Below are 12,729 nucleotides of genomic sequence, written 5' to 3'. Positions count from 1 at the left end.
CCACACCATAAGGTAAACTTTATTTGGATAAAAAAAGAATTTTAATTCTATATTCGTCTTGAAATGTAGGTTTGTAAACTGTAGAAGTGTTCAAACAGTCCAGAAAATGAGTGAGGTAGATGACATGATGAAAAATAAGGGAAAGGTCAGCTTGGACTAGGACAGATCATAAGACTGCAAAAAACTGTGTTAATATAGTATGTATTTATGTTAATATAATATATATAATATGTAATGGTCAGTTTTAACCTAGTGATAACAAACTTTTCTTTATATTTAAATAAGGTTTTGAAAAGACAGGATAACTTAATAAATTTTTTACTTTGCCTCTGTAGGTGACATATGACTGTAATTGTAATTGCTTGGGTATCAATATTGTTTGCTTGACGGATAAGAAGTTAAACACTATAAAGGGCAATAACCTGAAATGGGGTTAGAGTTCCAGACAATTTTTTTCAGCTAATTTCTGCAAATAGGAAATACCACAGACTACACAAATCTGAGACTCCAGCAATCTACTGCCTGCCCACTGAAATATGTGTAAACACTGTATGGAATACACTAATGAAATAAAACATCTGTGGGTGTAGTTTCTGCTCATGATTAAGGCAATTTATGTTTGTTTTATATCTTGAATTGTGAGAGTTTGAGTCCCTCATACTAGTATTGAGTTCCTTTAATAATATCTAACCTTGCTATTCTTATTATTCATGTAACAGCATAATTTTTTTTTTAAGTTCTGTTTAGGTCTTGCCTCAGACATCTTTCAGACATGAGTTTACGGGCTAATTATGTATCAAAAACTTTTTCTTATCATCATTATATGTATAATTTTTTTGTTTCTCTGTGTCTTACATTATAAAAAGAGGTAAATAAAGATAAATATTTTACCCAGTCAAAAAACATATATATGTCTGCTACGGTAGTATGTCCTCATATCTCCATTTTTCCTCTAACATGGAAGCATCTTATTGCCTTTGGTGCTCCTTTGTATTGTTTCACCTTCTGTTGTATTCTTTCAAATCCTGGTAGCACAGTATTAAAGAGATGCTGATGGAAATATCTCATATTGCAGTGTTTCAGAATAGAACAAAAAGCAAAGATATTTTGTTTTTAGTAATATTCAGAGAATATGAATTTCACCATATGTTTTGGCCAACAAATCTAATTCTTGGGATTCTTCTCAGGACTGGATTTATGTGCAATTGTCCACTAGAGTGCAGGCTGAGACCAACAAACTCATTTTGTTCCTGTCATAAACTGACTTTGAACCCAGGTGCCTTAATGTACATCGTTAGTACATTAAAGCACTGCACCTTCCAGCTTCAGCTCTGAGTATATATACTGCTATCAAATTTGATGGATATAGCTTGTGAAGCTTAGTGACCTAGGGTGGTGATAATAAAGTATTCTGGAACCTGGATAACATTTTATTCTGTCACTATGGTTTTTTTGCTCTGGTGACATCAACTAATTTGTAGTGCTTTGTAGGAAATTTCTGTATCCGGCTTTTTAGCCTGAGTCTCCGTTTCCTTACACTGCTCTTACTCTTCTCTGTCAGAATGAATTTCTTTCAGAGACAAAATATTGCTCAATATTGATCCCAGTGTGCCAGCTAATTTCAGGTTCTTGTACTGTAGATCAGCTGAAGTGCTGTTCAAAATACTGAAGAATTTTCTAAAACAAAATGCACAAATAAATTGACCCATATAATATCTCCCAACAAGAATCCTCTGTTCTCTAATCCTTTAAAAGACCATTAAAGTCAATTTAGCAGACTTTGCATAAAAACATTTTTATTCTAAAAAGTTGTCCTAACAAGAGTAGCCGGTTTTCACAAAGTTCATAAAATTCTTGGGATTTTTGACCTATTTCTTATTTTTGCCTGTGTAGGACATTCATCTTCCGTGGAAAAATGCTCACCCCAGAGGACATATATACCAGCAGAGTGATTTGGAGTTCTTAATATCCCTATAGAACCTATTGAAGTTTTTGTAGAAATAATAGGGAGTTTTTTAGTTTACTTTCCTGTAAAGGAGGAATATCACATATCTGTTCCCTTTTGCTTCCTCAGTTTTGAAAAAAATAAAGCACATCTGTTATTTAATTTTTTTATCTCCCTAGGCTGCTGTGAAGGCTGACTTCAAAAGACAGTTTTTCTTTAGTACTTTGAACCCTAAGAACATTCTGTTGTATTCTGAGAAATAAGAATTGGATAAATCTAACTAATGTCTGTCTTCCCTTTCCACAGTCTATAGCCCATCCACTTTCGAATTCCTTAATGATCCCTGCTTCAAAAATCACATCCTGCTCTTTGCCTTCTTTACCTAATCGTCTCTTTTGTATAGCACAAAGCTGCTGTGGCTCCATGCTAGAGCTCCTCATTTACCATATGCTGTCTTTGCCATCTAAGTCAATGTCTTCCTAATGTGGATATGTTTTTATTTATAATAAAAAGTTTTAAAGTTTTAAAATTACAATGGAATAAAAAATATGGATACAAACTGAAAGATAAAAAAATAATCTTAGTAGTAGCAAGGGCTCAGCTTGGGCTATTTCAGTCTGAACAAATCATGTTTGTCTGATGTAGACAACTAAAAGCAGAATCTCATAATAGGAAAGTGCCAGGAAATGTTGAAAAGGAATCATGCTGTCAACTCTGCTTACGAAATAAATTAGGTTTACTAATGGTTATATTTCCCCTCATATCTACAGAGGGAGAACAGAGTTCCTGTTCTTCCAAGTTAGGATGTCAAATGTATTTCCTGACAGCTCCAGCTAGCTTTTCATTATTGATAAGTTAGAGCAGTGTGGCTGTTAGCTGCTCTCATGTAATTAGTTCAATGAGTTTAGGAAACAGCCTGAATGTAGAAGAGATGAAAAGAAGTCACATATAGAATGATAGGGGCACCTGAGCTCCTTCTGCCCTGATGCCAATCTAACACTCAGGATGTTACAAAATGAAGGCATCGTGCCTTGTGTCTCACAGTTCTCTTGGTGTTAAGTCCTAGAGACAGAGCAGTTATCCTCCTGCTGATGAAGGAAAATGCCTTTGATGCTAATTTAGGGAATTGGGCATATTGGCAATTTGAAAGGCAAGTAGGTTGAAGGGATTTCATCATGCTGAGGTGAGATACAGGACAAGCCCAGAGTGAGTAGAGCAGTTAATTTTGGGGTTTTTTTAAACTTAGTTTAATTTTGCTAGTGTATCTGAGAATCCTGAGATATTGTCTTCCCACCCTGCCCCAATCCACAGGTTAGCTGAAAGGGTCATTCATCTCTTACCACAGAATGGATTTAGCACATATACTTAAAACCTTCCATGCTAAATCCCATATAAAGATGTAAGAAAATGATTCTGTACAGCAGCTCTTGTATGAAGATTAACACACTGTAATAATGAAATCTAAAGGTACAGTTAAGATAAATGACAGGAAATTATACATAAAAATAGGAAAATTCTCTATAGAGGAAATCTAAAGCTTATCATAAACAAAAAAAATTTGAGAGGAACAAGAAGCTTGGACAGAAATTCCACTGAGGTTAAAAAAGACAAGAATAAGTGGAATTTGTAGCAGGAGAAGAAAAGGAAAGACTACTAACAGCAAACTAGTTTGCCCAGATACGAAAGGATATGTGTATTTGATATAATTTGTATGGAAAAGTAAATATTTCTGTCTTCAGAATGTGTCATATGTAATGATTACAGATAACATTATTTTCCAGTTGGAGTTTTTGCAAGTTGATGCACTGCAAGAGACTTTGGGACTTGGGGAAAATTCATGGATGTAGTATGAAAAGCTACTACATCATCACAGGAAAATTTTGCCAAATCAGAAAGGGTGGAAATAGAAGATAATCTTCTTAGATATTAAAAATAGCCTTGAAATATAAGGGGAAGGTAACAGAAGAAATAGAAAGCTGTGAAGTATGTAGGCAGCTGCTGAGTCCAGAAGCAGCATGCCAAGAAAGTGAAATTTTATACTGAAAGCAGAAAATTAATTTCTCACTTCTAACTAGGGAATATCTGTGATCATCACTATTATGGGTGGACAAAGAAGGTAATTAATGTTTTGAAAGGAATCACTAGGATTGCCAGAAGACTTGAAGTCTGAGGCTTTGTGTCTCAGTTTACTTTCCAGAGGACAACTTAGCAAGATTATCTGTGATTTCCGTTTCTGGATGGAGATAGAAAAAAAGATCACATCCAATATCTTCCATTTTTCTAGCACCCATCTTTGTCCTGTTGTCCTGGTTTTAGCTGAGATAAAGTTACATTTTTTTCCTAGTAGCTGGTACAGTGCTGTGTTTTGGATTTGGTATGAAATTGTACGAGATTGCATAAAAAGGGGAATCTGGATACAAGGACAGGTATGAATGGAAAAGGAGTTTCAAAAGTAGAAGGCTGGTCAGAGACAGATACAAACATTAGGAAAAAACAAACAGAGAAAACATCAGCAAATAACACACAGCATACAGATAGAGCAAATCTAGCTGGAGAATATACTGATGCCAAAGAAAGAACGAGGTGTTCAAGGTACTGCAAAGACAACATCTACCTAAACTAGAACCATCAGTATGAATAAAACAAGAAAACAGTCAAAATTAGGAAGTCACCACATGTCCATAAAATTTTTATGTGAGATGAAAAATAGTGTACTTCTAAAAATTGATCAGAAGACTGTTTAAAGAGTATTATTTATATACTCATTTCTGACCCTGGTCAGAATAATGTGGAAAAATTCTGGATTTAGGGAATTTTGCAGAATTTTGTCTGGAAGATTGAGAATGTGATACTCAAAATAGTATCTCACTTAGACAGGAAGGAAGAAAACTTAAGTCTAACACTAGACTCTAGTTTTCAAGAAAGAGATGTTATAGAAATAATAACATAATAAACAAACCGTCAAAATCTAAGAAGAAAGAAGAGTAATGATTTCCTATTGGGCCATGAAAAGCAGAGAAATACCTTAATATTGGCTTTATTGATCCTGACAGATACTCACCATACACAAGAATCTCTTGCATTCAGTGTTTACAAATCTGTAAAAAGGTAGGCATCTAAACACAGATTTCAGTGTCCTGAATTTTGGCACCTGAATTTGAAAATACTGAACTTGTAACAGGCTTCCATCTGCACCATAATTACCATGATATCACCCTATTTGTTTTTAATCAAAGGCTGGTAACAAGTTGCATTTCTTACCATCTTTATTAATAAGTAGTTCCAAAATTCTATAATATGAAGAGTTACATGCTGAAGTTAAAAATCGTATAATAATTCTGACACATATATAAAATATGCTTCCTATATAAAATGCTACAATGTAAAAATCTAACAGTTTATTGCAGCCTCTTAATGGGCTGGTTTGCTAACAAACAGCTAACCCTGTTTAGGTCTTCTGCAAGGGGGTTCCAAAATAGGACTTTGTTCACAGTGCAAACCTGACATCGCAACAAATATTATTTGAGCAGTGAGGAAGCCATAACTTCAAATTCTTTATTAGATTATAAATAGAAATTCAGAACTGCAGCATATACCAGAAAGTGCATTTGTATTTAATATGTTCCTCAGACTGTAAGCAAGTATAGATGGAAATGTTTAACTCAGGTAGAAATTCCTATTTGTAAAAAATATTTAGAAGATGAGTCTTGCCTAAAAATTAATGTTCTCTAGCTACGAAAATTAATCTGTCCATGAGCAATTACTTCTCTGTAAGACAGAGAAGATATAAAGGCATACTGTCGTATTTATTTGTTTGTCTTTCTCTTCAAACCTAGTAATTAGTTCCTGAAAAATTAATTCTCTTAGAGAAAAAGACAACAGCTCATTAGCAATTTCTTTTTACTTTTCCCTTAAGTTTTGAGAGTGATTTCAGGGTGGACTACCAAACTGCATGCTCCATATTCTGGCAAATAGCAAACATTATTCTCTGAGCAACAACTTATACATATGGTACATTTGGGGAGAGATCTTGCTTGCCAGCAAAGTTAAAAGAGTCTGTTGGCAAGAAGCAAGAAAGTGGGGAGTGGGGTCTGTAACCTGGGGGTTCCCCAAACTCAACTTAATTTCCTTTTATCAAAATTGACAAAAGGTAGATGTGAATGTTTCATAAGAAGTGAGCTAAAAATATAAGCAACTTGACAGATGGTTATATATTTAGCTTGTCTTTCAAACTTGTATCACTTTTCGTTAATAAAACCATCTAAAGTATTTGTAATCAGCTCAGATTGTTTATTGACATCTATCCAGGAAAGTCACGATAGTCCACGCTCAGGACCTTGTTAGGAAATGGGACACAAACAAAAATAACTTCTGAAAGATTACCTGAGATACTCGAGGCTTTTTGACATACATCCTCCTTCTATGGAACAAGAGAGGAACATGCAAGGACAGGACTAGAGTGTCACATATGAATTTAAAAGAAATTCGGCCTATTTGAATGCACGACTGTCTTAACAGGGGTTTTGAGTTAGAGCCCTCTAGTTCTGTCACAGAGAATGGTTCTGAGGCAGATGAAAGGTTCAAATAAGCTTCTAGATCTCAGAGTTAATGGAGAGGAGGATGCAGACAGCTGATCCAGGGTAGCTGCTGCTTTTGCAAAGCAGGCAGCTGCCAAAGAAATCTTATGGAACCTGCCAGGCAGCATGACTTTGCCCCACACCTGCAGTAAGTCAAGTTACCTACCCTCAGCACAACCCTGTGTTTAGAACACAGGATCCTGGCCCAAATCTTACCTAGTCCAGGTGTACCTTTCTTCCCATGTGTGCTTGAAGAAAGAGGCTGTTATGTCAGTACAGTAGTACACTGTCAGAAGAACAGTCGCAACTTGGCCACAAGAGAAGTTTCCAGTTCTTTGAAAACCTAGGGGAAATAAAAATGTAGCAAGGTTTCCAGAAGATGTGTCATTTAGCAACATTATAGGAGTATACTAACTAAAATTCCACCAAAAGTTTTTCTCCTCAGGCCATATATCACTGCTGTATTATAAGTAGTAGTAGTAGATGTTACGGTTTATCCTCAGAATCCTAATTATGAAAAATAACAAATTTGGCATGGATAATTGTAGTGTTACGATTTTAATTCATACTTTAAGAGTGCAGAAACAGATAAACAGATAGTAGAAAACTTTTTGAACTGAATTATGCTATTTTATCCAGATAATTGAGTGCTCTTTAACTCTCTTTGTGATCAACCATAGTCAGGCCTTTCATTTCACCTTCAGGCTTATGCTTTCCTGAGTGATGCTACTTTCTTTAAATTTCTTTTTCTTGCATTTAAATAGTTCCTTTTTGTTCATTAACAAACCATACATGAACATTTGTTGTCCATATGAAATTATGCCAATAGAAGTCTTGCAAACTGAAATAGCTATATGTTTTCCCACTCTGAGGGCTGGAAAATTTGTCAGTTGAAGTATAACAGGTTGCTTTTGCCAAGTTTTCTGGTTACAGCTGAATAGGAATATCTGTGAAATTAAGTAACATTTTCATATTTGATGGTTTGTCAGTTGTTTAAAAAAAAGCTAACTGATACAGCAATCTTAGTATGAAAACATATTAGCAATGTGTTCCTCTGTGTTGATCACTGAAGGACCTCTCTGCTTTGGCATAGCTTCAAGAATAACTATGAGCATGGCAGGTTCCTTGGCTTAGCCATCTTCTTGCGCACATTGGTGTAGTAAGGTACCCACTTGTGCAATTTGCTGTGCATATAGTCAGTGAGGGGGAACTATAAAGACAGCTTCTGAGATAGGACTGCTGTGTACCCAGTTTCCCAAAAATGTCCTGTTTTCCAACCTGAAGCATCCTCCTGGATGAAGAGAAAGATTTTTGACCAGGCTGCAGGAAACCATTCTCTCAGCCATGTCTGTTGACCACATTCCGATCAGTGGTGCAGTTCATCTGCAGTGTGAACCCACGGCTTGCGCACACAACCCCCTCTTGGGGATGCTCTCAAAGGCAAGTGTTTTCTTTTTGTCCATCACTGAGTTTGCTGCCCCTGTCACTGCCTCCAGTGGGAACCGAATTGGTCACGTTCGGCTGGGTTTGGGCAGTCTTCGCTTGATGCCTCGCAGCCCCGTGGAGCGAACATGTGTACCTTGCTCCCATTTGAGTGCTTCCGTAAAGGCATGCCCTTAGTGGCAGCCAGCTAGCCAGGGTAGGCAGCTTCTCACAGAAGGAACACAAACACACCATACCAACATTTAATATTTATTATCATACCTCTTATTTTGCACTGTAATGGGTTATATATGTATATGTTCAGCTACCTGTGCATCCTGGGAGACTTCTAAGACCTGGCAGCAGCTGGAGGTATTAATAAACCATAACTCAATTTCCACATCAATTTTACATCCAGAGAACAAATAAAAACTCCGATTTTTAGACGTTTTAATATGCTAATGTCAAGCTTTAATAAATAGCATTTACCTTACGAGTGCGAGCTGGGCAAAAACCCGCAGGCTTGTGTCAAAGCGCAACATTAGAAGCAACATCTGTCAGAAAATTGAACAGACATTCAAGTAGCTGGTTTATAGTGTCGCGGAGGCTCGCAGCAGCCCGAGGTGGCAGTGGCCTCGTCCGGGCCAGCGGGATGAGCTCCGGGGCGCTGCGGGCGCATCCGAAGGCGCGGTGCCCCGGGCTGCTCGGGGCGCGGCTCGGGACCCCCGGCCCGCCCCCGGCCCCGCCCGCCCGCGCTGCGGCGCCGAGCGGCGAAAGCAGCGTGGCCCGGCGGGATGAGCGGCCCCGAGCCCGGCCACCACCGGAACGGGTACGCGAGTGCAGGCCCCCTTCCCAGGCTCTTCCCTCTCGTCACCCCGCGGCTCCCGCTCCCACCGCCACCGTGCTCCCCTCGCACGCCGGCTGGATAAACTTTTTCGGGGCGGGACAGGCCGCTGCCGCCCGCGGGTGAAGCCCTGGTGGCGGGGCCCGGTGGCCTCTGGGGGTGGAAGACCGGGGAGCTGGAATCCTCCGGGGCAGGAGGGAGGGAAGGTGGAATCCTCCGGGATGGGAGGGAGGGAAGCTAGAATCCTCCGGGGCAGGACGGAGAGGCAGGGAAAGAAAGGTCCGCGCAGCCGGGGGCTCCCCCGCGCAGCACCGGCTGTCGCCGTGCTGGGGGAAAGCCGTCCCGGAGGGGGGGCGTCTCCTGAAGCCCCCGAAGGCCCTGTGGTGAGGGCATGGCCTGTTTTACTTGGGTTTCGTAATCGCTGGGATGGGAGAAAGAGCAGGCCGGGTGTCGTATGTTCATTATTTCCGGAAAAGAGTACCGGAGTGAGTAATATGCAATTAATTAAAGTCAGAAATGACTGTAAAAGTGAAGTACATTCATTGAAGAGAAGTGTTCTTGTACTGCTTAATTGAGGCTCAGTATTCATACACGGTGTTTATCTTTACAGGTTTGGTGGGTTATCTCCCAAGAAAATTGTGAATATAATTAATTTTCAATGCACCGAGTATTGTTTTTCTGTAAAAAAGATTGAGTTTTCTCTTTCAAAACCTTTCCTCTCAGTATACAATGTGTAATGACCATATCTCAGTACCTGTATGAGGGGAAAGGTGAGAAGCCTCAAGTAAAGGAAATCCCACATTCATTCGATCTAATAGTGATCATAAAAGATAAGATTTAAAGAAGAAGCTTGTATTTATGATCATCAAAAGCCCATATCCTGTTTGGCTTTTGGGGAACAAGAGCTTAGCTGAAGACGTTTATTTCTTATTTTTAATACACATTTCATTTTTTACCTTCATTTCTGTGATTTCAATGACAAGGTATCGACAGTTGGTCTTCAGTAGTATACTTGATACTGGGGGAAAATACTGCTAGAATACAGCTGTAACATAATGCACATGACATCAAAGATAAGGAAGCAGAGGAAACACTTAAAAAAAGTTGGAGGTTGATCTCATACCCACCAGTTCTCCAGCTGTACTATATTGTTGTATAGCTGACTGTCATAACTGTTGTATGAAAAAATTTGAGGTGATAAATTCTGTTTTAGGATTCTCAAAAAATTTTTTTCATTATGGTAGACCATTTTTTTAAGTAGCTGAATGACATTTGTTCCTTTTTCAGATGGTGTTACAGCTTACTTGAAGCCTAGATGGATGAAAAAGAAGTAAAAAGGGAGGCAGTGTTCTCTAGTTACAGAATCTTTTTCTCTCTTTTCCCTTGAAATAATCTTTACAGAATTTTCTATGGACTACTAGCTGTTCTAAAATTTAGGGGTTTTTTTTCCCCATTGTTCTTAGCAGTATTCTTCATGGCTTTCAGTTTCTGCTATTTTTGTTCTTAAGTTCTTATGGGTTATCCTACGGGTAAGCCTTGATTGCCTGTTTTACAGCTAGCTATAGTATTTTCTAGAATAGCTTTCATTCATGCAACTCTAGAACTTGCAAATGAGCATAAAGAAGATTATCAGCTGCCCCAAATCCATAAACTAATTTTCATGTGTGTGCTTGACTGCTAGCCAAGGCCTTGGCTTCTGCTCAATCAGAAATTAAGTGGTTTATACCCATTTCACACTCTTAAGTTCTTGTGCACTGAGTTGAGGGAATTATCTTGCCAAACACGGTGATGTTAAGTAGAAGTAATTGAGTAAGGGTTTGGGGGGGGGGGTTATGTTCTCTTTGATGTAAGCCTTCTGCTTATTTTTCAGATATGCTCCTCTCCCTGTGAAGTTGGTACTCTGAGGGACCTCCACTTACATACAGCTCTGTATTTATTACAAAAGTAAACACTAGCTTTTGTTATGTTTTGAATAAGTAGAGTTGCTAGGGAATAATTTAACAAAAGGAGATCTCATGACCTCTTAGTTCAGAGTACTACTATCTTTCTGGAGCCCTTTTCCCAGAATGTTTTATTCAGTGTAGTTCTGCATTGTGTTTCATCCCTCTCCAAAGACATCACTGTGAATGTCCCTTAGCCAAGAGCGATCATTTGAAGTCCAGTTGTGTTTTAGCTTTTGAAAATCCATTTTTAAAAAATATTTTAAATAATCATATAACTGAAACACTTTCTTGATATTTCAGTTAACCTGTCAAAGTTCAGTTTGGCACAGAGTGGTGTGAGGGCATGTCTTTAATCTCTTCTTTCTTTGAGCACTTTTCCTCCTTGGTAGGATATAGCCCCAACCCTTTAGTTACAGTGATTCAAGCCAGTTTGGGTGTTCTTAGAATCACACACTTGATTTGTGTGTTGGCTTTGACAATTGACAGTTCTGGGCACTATTTGCAGCGTTGTCAAAGTGTGTGAGAGGTGTGTGAGTTACATCAAGACTGTGTGTTTCTTCCTCCTTACTTTGAGATGGTAGCCCTAAAGATGATCCTCATTTGTTCCAAGGACAAGCCAAAATTGCTAACTTGTAATGTGCCACATACAGACTATTCAAAACCAGCAATTTATCTTTGGTAAATAGCACCTTGTAGGTTTCTAAAGTACAGTTTTATCATGTGCTGGCATTGTCTTTACTCAAACAGTGTAACCTCTTTATGACAAGCTAACTGCAAGCCTCTAATACATGGTTTTAGTTATAAAAATAATGATTAACTAAGCACTTGCCTTCTAATGTTTGTCTTCTGAAAGTGCTGGTACTGGTGTTGCTAGGAGATGTCTTGCTGCTCGCAGTTACCTGTGATGTATTTTTCTGCATGGCTGTACATCACTAGAAGGGTATCTTGGTCTTAAGCTGTAGCCTTTGGTAAGAGGAGCCCAAGAAGAAAAGTACTTTGCCCCTTATATTTTGATAGGCTAGTCATTGTATTTGAGGTGTTCCATTGGTTTGGTTTTCAAGTTGTAGCAATGATAGGTGAGAGAATTTGGGGAAGTTTCTTTCAGTTTGATCTTTTGTTTGAAATTTTCAAAGCTTAAATATATGTGTGGAGAGAGAGATGTCTGCCTTCCTTTGCTTTGAGCTGAAAAGCACAGAAATTCCCCTGTTGTGTCTTACCCGGTCTGAGCAGGCTTTCACCCATAAGCAGGCAAGAGAAAATGATATATCACCTTTTTTTCCTTTCTCCTTCCCTCAAATATACCCTTCAGGACAGGGAAAGAAGCAACCTTTTGTGGCACTTTTATCCATTATATCTAAAGGAAAAGTTCTTGAGCCCATCTCCTGTCAGTTTTCAGAAGGCTTTTGTAAGACCTAATGTCAAGAGAAAATTGGCAGGGAACTGTTGGAATGGCCTCAGATCTTTGGTGGTAAATGTTGTAGCAAGAGGTAAACTTGTGATAACTGTATGGTCAGAAATTAATGCCTGCAGAGGAAGTTACCAAATAGGAAGCTACTTGAGCACTTGTCATAGGCAGAACTACAAAATAACTTAGATTAGAAGCTGGCAGTTATCACAGTCATCATAAAAAAGATTATGTTGTTTGGGTGAGAAGAATGCCAGTACATGATATACCTCAACCTTAGAAATATACAAAGTGTTATCTATAAAGGACAAATTGCTCTGTCTTTGAATTGCTCACTGCTCTGAATATCTCAGCCTTCTTATCTAAAAATGAAATTTGCAACCTCGCTTGGATGCCTTTTCCTTGAAAGGAAATGTTGCATGTATAAGTTCCTGGAAAGCACATAATACTGAAGGTTTTACTGTCAAAATATTAGTGAATGTGTGGTCTTAGCCACATTCTGATCCTGGTTACTTTAAACTGTGTACATTACTGTTACTTTAAACTGTGCACATTAAAATAATACAGTTTGTAGTAACTCTAGGTCTGTGATG

The 12,729-nt window shown here is 38.4% G+C and overlaps 1 protein-coding gene across 3 annotated transcripts in view; it reads left to right on the top strand.

The window, feature by feature from the left end:
• Positions 1 to 12,729, top strand: part of DCTD (dCMP deaminase) — a 58,963-nt gene that overhangs the window by 30,720 nt on the left and 15,514 nt on the right. The window contains exon 1 of one of the 3 annotated variants that reach the window (XM_069013774.1): positions 8,197 to 8,773. The exons of 1 other annotated variant lie outside the window; for it this stretch is intronic. In XM_069013774.1, coding sequence (XP_068869875.1) covers positions 8,739 to 8,773 — 35 coding nt within the window. In that variant the 5' untranslated portion in view covers positions 8,197 to 8,738. Of the gene's footprint in view, positions 1 to 8,196; positions 8,774 to 12,729 lie in introns of those variants that run through there. One more of the 3 variants, XM_069013775.1, reaches the window with a different exon arrangement.

Source organism: Aphelocoma coerulescens, chromosome 4 (assembly GCF_041296385.1).
Source record: "Aphelocoma coerulescens isolate FSJ_1873_10779 chromosome 4, UR_Acoe_1.0, whole genome shotgun sequence".
Taxonomy (NCBI): Eukaryota; Metazoa; Chordata; class Aves; order Passeriformes; family Corvidae; genus Aphelocoma; species Aphelocoma coerulescens.
This window is presented reverse-complemented; position numbering and strand designations above follow the sequence as displayed.